This window comes from Cyprinodon tularosa, unplaced genomic scaffold, assembly GCF_016077235.1.
Source record: "Cyprinodon tularosa strain WSP-4 unplaced genomic scaffold, ASM1607723v1 ctg326, whole genome shotgun sequence".
Lineage (NCBI taxonomy): Eukaryota > Metazoa > Chordata > Actinopteri > Cyprinodontiformes > Cyprinodontidae > Cyprinodon > Cyprinodon tularosa.
Genome location: NW_024039037.1, coordinates 565094 through 582869, shown reverse-complemented (window position 1 = coordinate 582869; position 17776 = coordinate 565094). Strand labels below are relative to the sequence as shown.

The 17776-nt window shown below is 36.8% G+C and overlaps 1 protein-coding gene across 1 annotated transcript in view; it reads right to left on the bottom strand.

Moving 5' to 3' along the window:
* Positions 1 to 406: 406 nt before the first annotated feature.
* Positions 407 to 17776, bottom strand: part of mospd2 (motile sperm domain containing 2) — a 25394-nt gene continuing 8024 nt past the window's right edge. Inside the window, exons 11-16 of the mRNA XM_038293417.1 lie at positions 13092 to 13207; positions 3460 to 3553; positions 3250 to 3346; positions 2584 to 2704; positions 2385 to 2487; positions 407 to 968 (exon numbers count right to left, since the gene is read on the bottom strand). Of these exons, the coding sequence (XP_038149345.1) occupies positions 816 to 968; positions 2385 to 2487; positions 2584 to 2704; positions 3250 to 3346; positions 3460 to 3553; positions 13092 to 13207 (684 nt within the window). The 3' untranslated portion in view covers positions 407 to 815. The remainder of the gene's footprint in view (positions 969 to 2384; positions 2488 to 2583; positions 2705 to 3249; positions 3347 to 3459; positions 3554 to 13091; positions 13208 to 17776) is intronic.

Genomic DNA, 17776 nt, shown 5'->3' with positions numbered 1-17776 from the left:
GTTGATTTCAGACGTCTCTTGGGTGTGCAAACATCTAATAACGAGTTCACTTCACACAGTCCGGCTCGCACCCCGATTGCTCCGAGCTAGATCCTGTTAAGATATCAGGGCTTCCCACTAAGATACGAGTGTGTTGTGCCTTGTCCTTGTGCTCCACCAGTAATTGCTTTGGTATTTTTAGTGGAGTTTAGTGTTGGGGTAATTAAAACAAAATGAGATGGTGCAGATGGAGTTCTCCTTTGGGCTTTGGGTCTGAGTGTGGAGAAGTTTAGTAAGGTCATAGGCTGCAATGTTTTCAATTACAAAGTGCTATGTTAATGAGGTTTTATTAAACAGAGGGAAGATTTTTGCATAACTGAAGAGCTTTAGTGGCTGAAGTAAGAGTAGATGAGAATAGAAACACAAGCATGAATAAAAAGGGTTTATTTCATATTGTGTAGGTTTAAATAGATTTTTTGTAGATTCATACATATAAAAAAATCCTAAATAAAGCTTAATATGACTAATCTTTCCAACAAATTTTAATAAATGTTATTAATTTAAATTATGTTTTCAGGATCAGCCATTAAAGAACCTACAATTGTCTCTGTTACATTAACTGAGAAAACGGCAGAATAATATTTCCTTCTTCTTTAGCTCCCATTGACTGACTTGTCCTGGAAGTACTTCTTCTCCCCTGCTGGACAGCAGTCGGAGGAAACTGGACGCGTGGGACAGAGGATCCGCGTCCCATCAGGTGGTCAACTGTGGCCCAGCTGGAAGTGTCAGCACCTCCTCCGGCGCTGACAGACGCAGGCGGACGGTGCTGCAGTAGGTCAAGACGGCCGCTGAGCTGTACCCAGCAGGTAGAGACACTGCAGGTTCAGCACTATGAGGACTAGCACCAAGCCAGTCAGAACCTTCTGCACCCACAGACAGGAATTCATTTTCTGCTCCAGCCTAGAGTTGCAGGCCATCACTCGCATAAGCTGGTAAAAAAAAGAATATATCTGGTGTTGAAGAAGAGCAGTATACCATACATATATATTCAGAAAATTTCATACAGTATGCAAAGTAAATTATTTTTGCTTTGTATGCTAGTGGAGATTTAAAATGAGAAGTAGAGGAACTGAAAATGTTTGGGTGGATTAATAAAGAGAGCACCCTGTAATGCAAGAGATTTTCTCCTGCTACTTTAATCAGCGGTACAAATATAAAAGATATGCTGGTGGAATGGATATAATAAACCTACTATGGGATATTTAGTGATGCAACTGGTTTACCTTAAGAAGCCCTTTCCAAATTTGTATAATTTTCAAGTTTAATGTTTGTAAATGCCGAGCTATGATTGCTGTTGCATGCAGTCACAGCTATACAGTTACCTAAGTACAACTTCAAGAAATTAATGAGGAATGAAGTTTTATTATCAATTTTATCGTCATGTTGGTAAGATATAATATTGTAATAAGATTTTAAGTAGGGATGCACGATATTGGGATTTTGGCCGATATCCGATACGCCGATATTTTAAAACTCATGTAGCCGATAACCGATACCTATGTTAAAGCTGGACAAAAATAAGTAGTCATTGAAAATAGCAGTTTTGTTATCCATTTCTGACACTTTGAAAAATAATATACTCAAATATATTTTCATATGCTGATATCAAATTGATTTTTAAAAACGCGGTATCGATCTATTTTACTTTCAAAATCTTGTGAAATTTCATCGTTCTGTTACAAACTCTCGTGATATTTTGCAAATTCTTGTGAGATTTTGTTAGTAAAATAGATCGATACCGCGTCAATATATCAACATATAAAAATATGGCAAAATTTTGTGAATTTTCGGGGGATTTCGTAGCATAACGATGACATATAGCAATATTTCATTAGTAAGAGATTGATATGGTGTTTTTAAATGGCAATATATCAGCATATGAAGATATTTTAATGTATCAATATTTTTTCCCTCGTCTTTAGAAGTTTTTAAGTCTGTAAAAAAGAAGTTTTTGAGGAAGAAGAAGAAGTAGTATTTTTTATTTTTTTTTACTTTAGAAACTCAGAAGCTGATCAAATATTGGGTTAAATATTGGTGGGGTGGCCGATGTCCGATATTCAGTTTTAAGGCCGATACAGGCCGATACCGATAGGGGGCCGATTATATCGTGCATCCCTAATTTTAAGGTCATATCGCACAGCCCTAGTAAGAAACTATACAGTATAAACTCCTTTTATACTTTAACTAATCATGCTAACATCTAAGAAGACGCTACAGACATTATATTTGCATATTAAACACCTGATTTACAATAAATGTTCTTAAACACATCATAAAAAAAAAAATCTGAATGAGCTGAGCCTGATGGCAAAAAAGTGGCAGCAAATCCTGATGTTAAAACTTACTGCGGAGTTCAACTCCTGCTGTCCACTGGTTGACGTCTCCCCCAAGCTGTCCCTGCGAGGGTTGGCTGCCGGTTTAATACTATCCAGAACATGACAACGCAATCTGCAAGAGGGATAGATTCCATATACAGACAGGTTTTCTTCAGTTTGTCTGCATCGTATGTTATCAACGGGTTAATATGAAGGAACTGATACCCACCGGTGTTCCATCACCTTGTTTTTTGGGATTTCTTTCCAGAACTGAGTAAGTTCCTGCGATCCGACGTTCTCCATTTCAGCAGCCATGATCAAAAATCTGTCTTGAGGGGAGGCCTGAGAACCTGCACAAAACCATCATTAAAATCATTTAATGGCAAAACAATTTCCTGAGTGCTGGGCAGTTGTCTGAAACCTCATCAATTCTTTCTTCAGTAATATAACTTTTAATAATCCGAAGATATTAATAATTTGTTCTAGAATATTAAAGAAATAGCGTGGTATTAATCAGCATCAATAAAATAATTTGACTTTTTGCTAAAAGAGGCACAGCTTTGTTCAAAAGAACTGATTGACAGTTTGGAAAAACTCAATATCACAGCACAAAAAACCAAGGTAACAGCAACTCCAAAGCCAGCTTTGCTGATTCTTCTCAGATGTGCTCGACACATCGACACCTCAAACCGTTTGAAGGTCGAACTCTGGTTCAACTCTCTTGTCAGCTGTCTGACGGTTTGTTTTGGGAGCAGGCGATTCTTTTATCTCACCTGAAATATGCATGTCAGGTAAAGAAAAAGCGGCTGCCTGCACTTTTGGAGGGTGAGTGCCGTGTTTGATTATTCTGAGGCTCAGCTGCTGTGAATAGCGTGCAGAGTGCTAAGTGCCGTACCTCCATGTAGGGACACCACTATGTCCACCGAGGCCCCTGGTTCACAGCTACTGCTGCTGGGCTTTACTCTGTACTTCTCAGGTGCTGTAGTACGAACCTGGACACACAGAGGCCAGTGGCCCATTCATTAGATTAAACACCTTAATTCATTACCAAGCCTGCATAGTGATATGATCTCTTAAGGCTGAATAGAAAGGATTTCCCAATTACCTTAAAGGCCACCTGATTTTTGGTGACGTTACTCAGAATAATGAGGCATTTCTTCTCGTTCTCTGCAGACCCAAAGCTCAGCTCCTCAGCAGGACTGACGGAAAAAAAGAGATCATGTTAAAGGAACAACACCACAAGAAAATCCCTGAAGTGAACTACAAGCTCAGTTATTAGAAAAAGGCAATGTCATTGTTTTTTTATTATTATAAAAGTCTCTTATTTTTCCTATAAGCATCTCATTTAATTCTGTTCCAGTGCATTTTTGTTTCGCCTATGTGTCTGTGAGGTCTAATTAACTGGGGATATGAAGCTTTTCCTGCTAAACAATGTGTTGTCCCAAAGCGACAGCTTCTGTAGGAATTTGCTGCAACTCAGAGACTGAAAAACACGCTTTTCACAAATGGGACTTCTTTGTTTATTTGTTCAAAATTATTTTGGGCTGTGCTGTGAAGGAAAAAAAAAAAACTAATTTTGAATTCATCACTCAAAGTTCAAACAATAAAAAATAATTTCCTGAATCTTAAACTCTGGATCGAGGTGGTATTTAGAAAACCTTTACAATTATCGACCCTCTTGGTTAAAGGATCTAAAAAGCTTTACAATTATTTCATCCTATACTGGGGTAGCACTAAATACTTCTAAATCTTCTATTTTTTAAGACTGAGATTCAACATAAAATGATGGAAGTTATTTAAAACACACGGATAAAGCTGGGCATCTCTTTTTTCTTGTTCAGTATCATCATACTGGCTGTCTGAAAAGTCCGCCAACATTTAACAATTCAATGAACTGTAAAAGTCATAGGACTTTGAGGATGAAAAAAAAAAGGATAATTTTGCCTCTTTAGTTTTTGACTTTGTCCTGAAGGAGCGTTTATTTACAGATGGATATTTCATCATGCACTGGAGCAGAAAATCACCATTCGGTATTAGATGAACTGCAGGCAGGAGAGAGCTATAAAGTTCATAGCCAAGAGAAAAATACAGTGGCTTAAAATTTAGGCATAACGTACTTTTTTTATTTTCCTTGTGATGGGGAGCCTCAAATTTATCCTCCAACCAAGTTTCCATCAGTCCAACTTGGATGTGCAGGGCATGTGATAAGACTGAATTGGCTTTAGTGCAAAGTGAAAACAGTGGAAATAAGCTTTGATAACAAGGAAACCAGCACAGATTTCAATAGTTAATCAAAACCCAGCCTAGTTATGCTCCATGGCTTAAAAAACAGATGAGAACAAAACCTTTTCGTCTTCCTAATGTCCTTGTGTATTCTTCTCTCCCTTCAACCAGCTGCAGAGACATGCCTGCGAGCCAAGGAACCTCTGGCAAACACAAGATCAAAGACCACCACTCTTCTGAAGCCCCCGGCCTCGAATTAAAAGCTAACACAGCTCTGAAGTCTTTTCTGCATTTAAAGCTCAATATAATCGGTTTATCACTTTAATTCACAGCTTAGAGCGGTCAGAAATCCTCACATCAAAAAGCCACCAAGCAGTGTAAAAGAGAACTCGGCTGACATTATTGTTGAAAATAACGTTATATAATGTGAGGTAAAACAGTTGCAACACTTGAAGAAACTAAACTGAAAGCATTTCAGTTCAATGTATTTGGGTTGGTTGAAACTAACATTAGCTGGGGGGGGTGGGGGGTTCTTTTTTCATGCAGGTCAGAAAAAGTTTCATTTAGGTCATTTGCCCAGAGCTCAATCCTCCACATATTTGCTGCATTCAATAAACGGCTTATAGCAAAGTATGAGTAGAGCTGCTTTGTGCATTCCTTCAACAATGGCTTTCTTCTTTCTTCTCCGTTCGTTAATAAAGGCCAGATTTGCTCAGTGGAAAGCAACAGCTGTTCTGAAGACACATTCTCCCACCTGAGGAGTGAATCTCTATCACTGTTCTACAGTTACCAAGGTTCTCCTTGTTGTTTCCCTGATAAATGGTGTTTTTGCCCAGCCTATCAGTATAGAGCCTACTTTTCATTTTATATCTCTTAAATAAACATGTAACCAAAAATTCCCTTAGCGCTATCATACCGTTAAACGCAGCTTTTAGATCATATAGCTATGACTGCAATATCTTCGGGGGAATGTCCTCAGGGTTCTTTGTTCTCATGTACTCCTTAATTGTACTCAGTGTTTTCAGGTTTATTATCACCATCTGAGGTGGATTTAGGTGGATCTTCCTATTTTAGTAGGTAAGGATCTGTGTCATATTCTTTCCATTTTCTGATGATTGATTGAATGCTGCTCTGACATGTTCATTTAAGATAATGTTACGACTTGACTGCTTTAAGCCTGCTTGGTCTTAAATTGGTCTGTGTTGGCCTAGTGGGTTATAGCAGCTCACTTGTGCTCCCAGAACATTGCAAGCACCTGACTCAATGCCCACACCCTCCACTCTGGGTCCCTGAGCAAGACCCTTAACCCCACGCTGCTCCCTGGGCACCGCACAATGGTAGCCAAGAAATGGGTCAAAATGCAGAGAGTGCATTCCCCATATTTACATATTAAGGATAGGGTTTGTTCATAAATGATTTTTACCAAACCTTGGAGGCATAAAAATAGTTCTTGTTGAAATCCGACCACAGACCTGCAGATTTTCTACTTATTAGGTGACTTATAAAAGCATTTTTATTTAGAAAGATCAGTTAAGTGAAGCTGAACACAAATTCATGCATATTTTTTTTTTTTTTTTTTATTTTAGGGGGAAAATTTTTAAAAATTGACACATTCACAATCCCAATAATACAGACTAGGTTATGGCTGTACAGAGTGACGAAATTTCAACTGTACAGTTGAAAAATATGGCAAAAGTCAAAGGGAAAGATTACTTCTGCAAATTACTGTCCAAAGCATTAGATGGTATGATGGAAACCAAGAAGAAGTTCCTGTTTAGTGCAGATTAATTAATTAGTGTTTGTGAGGAGAATTGGCTTTAGTGTTTGATTTACAACAACAAGTCATTTTTAAATCAATGGAAAATTGACTGAAAACAACGTTGATCCCCGGTAACATCTCACTGGATCAATCAGAGCAAAATAGCAAAAAAACATTGATAATGACCTGAAGCATGAAGTCGATGTGTAGAAAAACTAAACTTTCCTCCACTGTGAAAAGAACAGGTAAGCAGGTAAAATTGAATTCACAGCTATTTTACTTAATGTAACCATATTAAAAATAAAATAATTCTGTAATATTGCCTTTACATATTTTTCTAAACAGATTAATAATTGGCTACAGGTGATTCCCTCTCAATATAACGAGATCAAATGAAAAATTTGTAAATAAACTGATAAAATTACTACTAAGCTGGCACCTTTGGCTTGAGGCTTTATGTCTACAAATGAGTTCTAAGTCCACTGCCGTTGCAACATATGCTGGTTACAGCTGCAGAACAGCTCGCTGATAAGACCCAGATATGTGCTCTCACTCCTAACTGGTAGAGTTGTTAGCGGAAAAACAAACCGATATGTTTGGTCAGGTTTGTGCTGCAGTGAACCTGCAAGGAAAAATCCTGCAAAGGTCAAAACAAATGCAAGGAAACAAACTAAAAGTCACAAAGGGGACATTTTGTAATAGTGGCTTTTCAAAAACCTGCAATTTTAAATAACTTAAATGAAGTTTGTTAAAATGTGGGCAGGCTTGCATGAATTAATTCAGCATGTTATTAGAAAAATAGACATGTTTTAAAATGATCTCTAAATGTATGACTACATCACAGCCAGACGGTGCATGGATGCTATTTACAGCTCACTCAGGGGCTAAACTAACTCTGCCAAAGCCATGTGGCCATTCTGTTTATACAAAGAAATGACTTCCCCCATTTGTTCCGCTTTCCTGTGATTCATGCCTCCTGCTGTAATTACCGTTATATTCATCAACTATCTAATTTTCATTTTTCACCTTCATTCGGATATCAAGAGCTTTCGATTTCCTTGAAACTGATGGCATAGTTTTGATAATGTCATACTCAAAATGGACAGAAAAAAAGAAGAAGCCGTCTCTGTGAGACTTCCTTATTTAACTGGTGTGACGAGAGCAGTCTAACGTAATGACAGTTATGCAGAAGTAATCCAGTGCAGCCAAACAAGTCTTGCTGCTGCTGCAGCTGGGATCAGCTTTTTCTATTTCCTCAATACCCTGAAGCACTAAGCAACATGTAGGAAGGACATAGAAAGTTTTAAAATCTCTGTTAGATCAAGGAGACTTGAAAAAGAATCCACAATTATTAACTAAAGCTTTCATAGCTTTGATGTGACATTTTTCCAGTGCACTGGAAAATAACGATTTAAAACTAAGCAAACTTAAAATAAGCGCATTTTCCTTTCATTTAAGCAGGTAAATAAGATGATCTACCAATGGAATGAAAAAGTTTGCCCCTTAAATAACATATTCACATATCATGCAGTAGAAATAAGATAATGGAGCTGTGTTTACTTATTTTAGACATAGATCATCTTATTATTTTGGCAAACTGCCTTGCCTCTTCAGTGGAAAGGAAAATATTCTTATTTTAAGAATAATTGACTTGGATACATTTCAGTACAATACATTCAATTGATTTGCCCTGCCGACTGCTTATATTTGCACTGCTGACTGTACATCCACAGTACCAATTGTTTACATATACATTTGCAATAACGTAATTTAACTGTAATATGCAATTACCTTCCACTGCACTTTAATTTAGATAGCTTCTGTCCAAACTTTATTTATTCATTTTATAGTAAAACCCATCTGTATATTATGCTATTGCACATAACTAAAAACCTTTTTTATACAGGTGCTGGTCATAAAATTAGAATATCATGAAAAAGTAGATTGATTTCAGTAATTCCATTTAAAAAGTGAAACTTGTATATTATATTCATACATTACATACAAACTCATATATTTCAGATGTTTATTTTGTTTAATTTTGATGATTACAAATGACAACAAATGAAAATCTCAAATTCATCATATCAGAAAATTAGAATATTACTGAAGACCAATAAAAACAAAGGATTTATAGAAATGTTGGCCAACTGAAAAGTATGAACATGAAAAGTATGAGCATGTACAGCACTCAGTATTTAGTTGGGCCTCCTTTGGCCTGTATTACTGCAGCAATGCGGCGTGGCATGGAGTCGATCAGTCTGTGGCACTGCTCAGGTGTTATGATAGCCCAGGTTGCTCTAATAGTGGCTTTTAGCTCTTCTGAATTGTTGGGTCTGGTGTATTGCATCTTCTTCTTCACAATACCCCATAGATTTTCTATGGGGTTAAGGTCAGGAGAGTTTGCTGGCCAATTAAGAACAGGGATACCATGGTCCTTCAACCAGGTACTGGTAGCTTTGGCACTGTGTGCAGGTGCCAAGTCCTGTTGGAAAATGAAATCTGCATCTCCAAAAAGTTGGTCAGCTGCAGGAAGCATGAAGTGCTCTAAAACTTCCTGGTATGTGGCTGCGTTGACCCTGGACCTCAGAAAACACAATGGACCAACACCAGCAGATGACATGGCACCCCAAACCATCACTGACTGTGGAAACTTTACACTGGACTTCAAGCAACGTGGATGAAGTGCCTCTCTTCTTTTCCTCCAGACTCTGGGACCTTGATTTCCAAAGGAAATGCAAAATTTACTTTCATCAGAGAACATGACTTTGGACCACTCACCAGCAGTCCAGTCCTGTTTCTCTTTAGCCCAGGCAAGACGCTTCTGAAGCTGTCTGTGGTTCAAGAGTGGCTTGACACAAGGAATGCGACAGCAGAAACCCATGTCTTTCATACGTCTGTGTGTGGTGGTTCTTGAAGCACTCACTCCAGCTGCAGTCCACTCTTTGTGAATCTCCCCCACATTTTTGAATGGGTTTTGTTTCACAATCCTCTCCAGGGTGCGGTTATCTCTCTTGCTTGTACACTTTTTTCGACCACATCTTTTCCTTCCCTTCGCCTCTCTATTAATGTGCTTGGACACTGAGCTCTGTGAACAGCCAGCCTCTTTAGCGATGACCTTTTGTGTCTTGCCCTCCTTGTGCAAGGTGTCGATGGTCGTCTTTTGGACAACTGTCAAGTCAGCAGTCTTCCCCATGATTGTGTAGCCTATAGAAGTAGACTGAAAGACCATTTAAAGGCTTTTGCAGGTGGTTTGAGTTAATTAGCTGATTAGAGTGTGGCACCAGGGGCCATCAATTTTGAACCTTTTCACAATATTCTAATTTTCTGATATGATGAATTTGAGATTTTCATTTGTTGTCATTTGTAATCATCAAAATTAAACAAAATAAACATCTGAAATATATGAGTTTGTATGTAATGTATGAATATAATATACAAGTTTCACTTTTTAAATGGAATTACTGAAATCAATCTACTTTTTCATGATATTCTAATTTTATGACCAGCACCTGTAGTAATATAGACCTACCGGTAAACTGCATTTCGCTGCCTTGTACCTGTACATGTGTAATGACAATAAAGTTGAATCTAATCTAATCTAATCTAATTCAATACAGTATAATTGCAATGTGAAACAACAATGAAAAATCCAACAAAGCCTTTAGAAAGAGGCACTGGTGCTATAACCCGTTTGTATGTGTTCACATCCTCTATTAATACCTTAATTGACTTTAATTTAATTTCAGCTTTGCCAAACTAACATTGATTACAAATAACATAAAGTTCAGTTTTGCCTGTCACATTAGATGTTGTAAAATGTTGTTTACCTGAAAACACCATAAATTTAGGATAGAAACCACGGGACAGTGTGATCATTACCTCGGAATAGGCAAAATAGACAATTTAAAAGATTAAAAAGATTCTAGTTGTGCTCCACATGTGATATTTTTCTGCATCCTAAATATCAATCTGGACAACAATGTGGGATTTTGTGTGAGGAGCTGATTCCTGTAAATAAAACGTCCACCATGCAATACAATTCCCTAAAAAACTAATCAACTAAAAGCTTTTCCAAAGACACAATTCAAATTAGTACATTTCGCATTACAGAAGAATACTAAGCCCACAGGGAAGCATGGTGGTGGGAGTATAGTGATGTGGAGCTGAAACTAGAGTTTTAATCAAGAAGCACAAAATGATAATACATATGAACAGGATTAGATGATGATTTTAATTATTTTTAGTTTTGGGGCAACAGGCCCTACATTAAATAAATCAATCAATCAATCAAACTAAGAAAAAAAAGCAGCTAGACAATGAATTAGGTGTACAAAATAGTAAAGCTATAAAACCAACAATAATCTAATAAGAAGTTTTGGGGTCACCCTCCAGAGGTTATGGCTGGTATAAACTGTGACCTTGGACTTTCACACACAGGAGACAATTTCAGGAAAATTGTTCACGTTTGTTTTAAGCTATGATTTTGTGATCTTACATTAGACTGTGAAAGACAGAAGTTAGAAGAAATGCCCTGACCCTGCTTTCCAGTGTAACTGTAAAGGATGCATGTCACACTACCTGTGGGAAGAGAGCAATTATTTTATTTTTTTAAATGCCTGCCACTTTAACAGAATATTTATATATCCCTGCATGTTAAAAAAAATGATTAAAATGCTGCTGGAAAACTAGCAGCAGCTATGTTTTCTGATCCATCAGTTTCTTGTCAGTCTGCATGACTTCACACGTGCTCCTCAAGGACTATTGGTTAAAAGGAATGGCAAAACTGGAAAGGACAAGAGCCGAAAAAGGACATGCTATGGTAAAGATTAAATTAGCTATGATATAAAAAAGTTTTTAAAGCAAAGCAATCAGAAATACCAATTAATATGAGAATGAAGTCTAACATATTAAAGATGCCACCTTAAAAGTGGAACAAAGACGAAGCACAACTGCAGTTTGTTCCATTTAGCTGGAGTTCATCCATTAAGAAATATTTTTAAATGTCAAAGATTAGCCATAACATCATTCATGTTAAAAAGATTTAAAAAACCAAAAGCCTTAAATCCAGATCTTATGATAAGAGCTGGAATACAACCAGGGATGCTGCAAGGAATTTGGGGCCCCATGAAAGACATTGATATTGGGCCCCCCTCACACCAAAAAAAATAAAAAAATATGTGCAAGCTTTTATACTGCTATATGCACAAAAAGGTATCATTTACATTTTCAATGTAATTTTTAATGTAAAATTTTTACAAAGGAAAATGATCAGAGTGTGAAAAGTTAAATATACATTAACTTTAAAATTTACATCCTATTAAAATAATACCAGCTTATTTTAAAAAAAAAACACACACAGCTGTATCTATGTACACATGAATGGAAAATAGGTTTTGGATTGTGAAAATATATTCCCATTAGGTTTCGCTATCATTTTAAAAAAAGGACAGGTTATTTCTATGCTGGCCCAGAGAACTAATTTCTCATTCATGTATACATTTAATGACATATTTTTTGTGTGGCTGCTTCCGGCTGCTCATGAGAATGATCAAGATTTATAGATGTCGTTTAATAGTATAAAATGGTATAATACAAAATTACATAATATTTTAATGGTATATTTAATATATTCATGCTTTGTTTCGCTGTTTACAGCTGAAAAATGATGGAGAACACAAATATAATTTATTTCATTGCTGGATTTTCATTTCATATTTGAAAAATAATAGTGTGAATAATCTTTTCTTCTTCTGCTTCTTTTGGGCCTCCCCATATGGTGCCACTGAATGCAACCGCTGGGCATCAAAACAGGATTGTATGCAATCACTGTAAAGACGTTGAAACAAGAGAAAGCTTCTGAAGGACTTTAGTATATTGCCACTTTTTTATTGGAATTTCATGATAAACTAACACAAACAAGGAAAACTGATTTATGCTTTATTTTACTTTTTATATTTCTTTTTTGTATATTAAAACCAAAGAAGAGTGGTATTTATGATAAAATCTTTGCAGAATCATCTTTTTTGCAAATAACCTAAGTGTTCTGGGGTATACTTTGATCTACAACACAAACTGTACCTCAGACAGTATGTTTTGAGCTGGTTTTCCTGCTGAAAGGAACAACCCCCCCCCCCCCCCCAACCCCCCCCCCCCCCTTATCTCAGGTTTCTTAGTTTCACTCATCTCCTAATAAACTAGCAGGTCTTTATGACAAACTAAGGACAATCACAGGCACAGCACTATGCCACCACTATCATTATGGCCTCATCTGTCTGAAGGATCTCCCACCACTTCTTAGTAAAGGGTTAAATACAAATGCAGACATGGCTTTTTGGGCTTATTTGTTAAACATTTCCAAAGCAATGTTTTTTTTCTTCATAATTACGCACTACTTACTTTGTGTTGGCTTAATCATTTAAAATCCAATCAAACACTGTACGGTACTCAGTAGAAACATAATAAAACATTGAGAACCTCAAGGTTTGTACAATTTAAAAAGTTAGTAATTGCACTCTAAAGATGTACTTTATTTAAAGATTGTTGTTTATTTTTCTGCAATATGAAAATCTACAGTAGTTGATTTTTCTTTGCTCAACTGTGAAACGTTGCTTGGTTGGTGGCGGTATTAGGGGCATCTCTTATAAACCAAAAGGGGGGCCCAGCAGGAAATGTTTGTGCATCACTGGTTTAACCACCAGTTAAAATCAGGTTTACATGGTAACAGTTAGAAAAACAGAAAAAGCAGGGCCTACCTGACATCTAACAGAAGACCTTTGAAAGTGGTCTGTGGCTTCCTGACTCCTTTCACCCTCACGTTTGTGTCTCTTTCACCATCGTCTGACCTCAAGCTCTCTTCTAGAAAATTCACCTGAAACAGAAAAGGCCACATGGTTAGAAAACACACACAAGAACAAAAAAAAAAGAGAACAAAAAACCAAAACATGGCTAAGCATTCATCTACATCTTATCTGGAACCCCTCTTAAATAAAACGTTTAACCTTTGGCCTCCATCAAGAGGTCCCTATCAGTTTATAGAAGTCAATATAGTCAATTTTAATCAATAAAGTGTTAGATTAAAATAGTGGGTAAACGTCATTGAAATCAGGATACAATCTTCATTAAATAAGCTTATTGTGAAATTCTGGACTTCAACTGCTGAACAGACAAAAAAAAAGTAAAAAATATCTATGAAAATACAGAACTAGTGAATCAAGCCAACGTATAACTTTTGACATAATTCCCCCCCCACGAATAAAGTTAGGTCAATGGAGACAGAAGTCATGAGATTCCTCACATGAGGGAGCAGCGAAATGCTGACACACTTTGACCCAAATCCCTCCCAGGCAGACCACAAAAAGGCTGACTGGATATGGAGACTTGTTACATGGTGGGCCTAGCCTTTAAAGATGGAAGCATGACCAGCTGGAGGAAGTGAATGCTTGAACCACAGAGGCGGTACAGTGGAGGGAGAACGTTAGGAGGAGGCAAACAGGAGCGAAGGATGCGGGGGTCAGTCGGGTCTGGGGACACGTGACAGAAGCACTGCTGACTCAACAGGGAAGTTTATACTCCAGTTTATAAGCTTAAATATGTAAAAACCTGAAGATTGTCGTCACTTTATTTTGCAACTGCACCGAAAAAAAGACATGAAGAGATAATCATCTTCCAATGGGATTGTTTATTAAATGTCAAACGAAAGAATTACACAATTATGTATAAATATGGAGTTAATGGTGTTAGGCTGATTGCACTTTATTACAGATTTTGCAATTAATAGTACATTGTAGTGATGAGAACAATCATCAGTTCCATTTTTCCCCACACATATTACAATAAAATAAAAATCCATTATAGATTAATAGTGCACATAAAAATAGAGGATATTCTAATATGAGAAACAAATTAAGTGACCATAGTTGAATGAAAAAATTAGAGACCATTGTAATAGAGATTTAAGACACTATTTCTACACATTGTGTAAAATATGAAATGCAAAATCAGACATATAAAATGCACATGCTTTTGTGCAATTAAAGTTAAGGCACATTAGATTGTCTACATGATTAAAAACTTTCAAGTCTTAGACTTGGATAAAGATAAGGCACTGAAGGCTTATATTAAAAAGCAGCTTTGATTGAAGATTAAGTGCTGAGGGTTAATAAGTTGGTCTACTGTAATAGAACAGTAATTATCTCAGTGGTTAATAATCGGAGGTTAGACGAGACAAATAACGTGAAACATTTATGGACATTAGGGAGTGTGCTGGCCCTTTTCTAAGAGCTAATTAAACTGTGAAATGTGTGTCTCGCTTCGCTTACATAAGCATTTCTACGACGTGCAAATAAAAAGCTGTGGGTAATAATAAAAAAAAAAAAAAAAAGCAATATTCTGGGTCGAATTAGAAAACTGAGCTCCGGGATGGATGATGGGATGGGTGTGTAGGAGTGATGGCAGCAACGTCAGTCGACTCTGGAGGAAGGAGTACTCAAACCCTTTGAGTCACAGCTTTGAGTACAACCTGCCTTTCCAGCCTGCAGAGATCTTCCCTGGGCTTCTGCTGTGGTTGTGATCCTAAACTGCCTTACCACAGCCACCCCTCGTTTCCGATAACATAAAGGGGAAAAAAAAGAAAAGAAAAAAAAAGAGAGAGAGAGACAGAAAATTAGCTTCCAGAAGCCATTAAGCTATCAGCTCAATGCTTCCTGGACCTCAGAAGACTTTAGGAACAGATGGAGGGTGGTTAAGGTGGGGGATGGTGGAGGAGTGTTGGAGAGAGATCTAATTTATTTAAAAAAGATGGATCAGAATACACTCAGTCAGGCTCAAAGCTCCAAAGGCCTGCTGTAACACAGAGCCACACTTTTAAGCCACCACATACATATAAACACACCATATTAAAGGTTTATAACTCTATGCTATGCTACGCTAAAAACAAATAAAGCTGTAACTAGTCTGCTTTAAATGTTCAGTCCCTTCCTTCTTTCAACTTTCCTCTCCTATTAGTAGTCCTCCAAGCTCTAAATTGTTGTATTTCAACATGAATTCATTTAACGAGCATAAACAAAAGATAAAATCTGGGTTAATCAAGCTTTTAAATGTTTTAAAAAGTCTCAAAACAACAGACAAAAACAATTCTTAAAATTGTTCCTATATGTTGAGGATGTGCCAGTGAAAGTGCTGAGGAACAGTGTAACATAGCTCTGCCCCTCACCCGCTTGTTGCTGCACATTGCCAATCAGCTGGCTAAACAAAGTCTTCCATTCCTCCCTTCACTTTTCTTAACTTATTTGGAAAAATGTCCTCTATAAAATGCAGACCGCCATGTTTTGAAACCCAACGGAGCTCATCCACTCTTACCTGAGGCAAAGCGGTTTTAGAGCTTTAGTTACAAGTAATGAGGAGCATATTTACTCTACCTGAGCAGATAATCCAACTAGTTTACTGGCAAATATTTGCTGGTTTAACTTTACTACCCTCTAAAGAGCAGAGCCCTAAAATGGGACGTGATTCTACAACATTACAAAATCAACACTATGAAAAAATAAAAAAAAATTATATATTTATTTATTCTGTTCCGTTAAGTGTTTTTTTATATATATATATGTAGACTATACACAAACAAAACACACAACACATGGTTCTCAAAGTATGATACTAAAAAAGATTTTAGTTGGTTGAGTCTTTGTCTCAAAATAAGGACAAATTAACTATATAAAGCTACACCAGTGGCACAAACAGTGTTGCTTTTAAAACCTAAACAATTAGATGTTTAAGATTTATGCTTAGATTATGAGGAAATGCTAGGATATCATGTTTTTTTTATAACCCCAAGTGATACAATAATAAACCTCCTGATGGTCCAAGCCTCTACGGGTTTCATAGGACAGACTAGATAAAGCTACAGCAGAGACAGAGGCTATTGTCTAAGAGAAGAGTTAGCAAAGCTTTTTGTTTTTTGTGTGCGGCAATAATTGGGTGATAAAAGTTACCGAGACTGCCAGAGTCAAAGGCTTGAGCTGTCAGGGAGGCTGCTCGACTACACTTCACCCTGAGAATTCATGAAATGTTTATTAAAGACCATCTAAGTGCAAGCAAGCTTATTTATAGACTTTCCTTAGACGTGTACCCAGCCACCTTCTCTTTGTGAGGAGTTACCTCACAGCGGTTGTGCAATGATATTTTGACAAGCTAGAATGAAAAACACCTTCCTCTTCCTGAGTCGGCTGACTTAAATAGTTGGATGAAAAAAACAATCCTGAAAGAAAAACTTTAAAACAGATCAATCTACATGTCCTCTTGACAATTTATATCCCTTTTTCCATTTCTATGTAATCCATATCCTGGTGTGGTAGTTAGGTATTTTTAATCTTAATTTAATGGTGGAAACAGATATAAAAAAGAAACCAACAAAAAAAAAAAACAACCACCTTAAAATCTGCCATGTAGTTTAAGTTCTGTGCCTTTTTTTAGATTTCAATCCCATTTTACTGGTTGTGATCAGCGTTTGGATTAGTCAACTTATGAAATATTGGACATTAACTGAACAATCTCCTTCTATTAGAAATCTTCATATTGAGGTCCTTTTTTTTTTTCAAATTAACAATAAATAAATAAAAAAAGCTGATGGTGAACAGCTTGATGTTGATGTAGAGCCTGTATTGAATAACCTATAGAAGAAGCTGCCCTTTTTGTTCTGTAACAAAAGTCTAATACAACCCAAACAAAAAGCACATTTTAAAAAGGCCATAAGTCACCAAAAAATGACATAAAATATAAAAATAAAATACAATATGGATTTAAAATGTAGCAACCCAGTAAGGCTACAAATAATCTTATACCTCAGTCTGATTGCAAATAGGCTGACAAATAACTGCTGTCGATCTATTGAAAGGTCTAAATCTCTTTTGAATAATCTGATTTTTCACAACAGGAGCGTTGTTTGTTGAGTGGACCTCAGGAGCTTTGTCGGGATAGCTACGCTCAATGTGGTTTTCCTCATGTATACGGCAGGCAAACCTAAGGTTTTTCCCCTTGTCATATGTGAGTCAGCCTTAAGCCTCATGCTCCATTTGTAATATGAATCCTCTATGAAGCTGAAAATGGCAACAAAAAAATAAGCATAAAAAAGTTTGATGATATTCTATAGGTATTTCTTGTATTCAAAGTATGGGAGATATTTCTGTTGTGCTCAGGCTGCAAAAAAAAAAAAGATGGACAGATGGACAAACAAACACATTGATAAACAGATGTACAAAAGGATGGATGAAGTGACCAATAGATAGAGAAATGGATGCCGAGATGAGCGGAAGAAAGGAAGGACAGACGGGCAGGTCGCCAGAAGTAACTGATGGACAGACGCAGAAAATAGATGAACGAATGGGCAAACAGGTTGATGAGTGATGTTGTTTCAGACGAATGCATTGAGATGAAGGGAAAA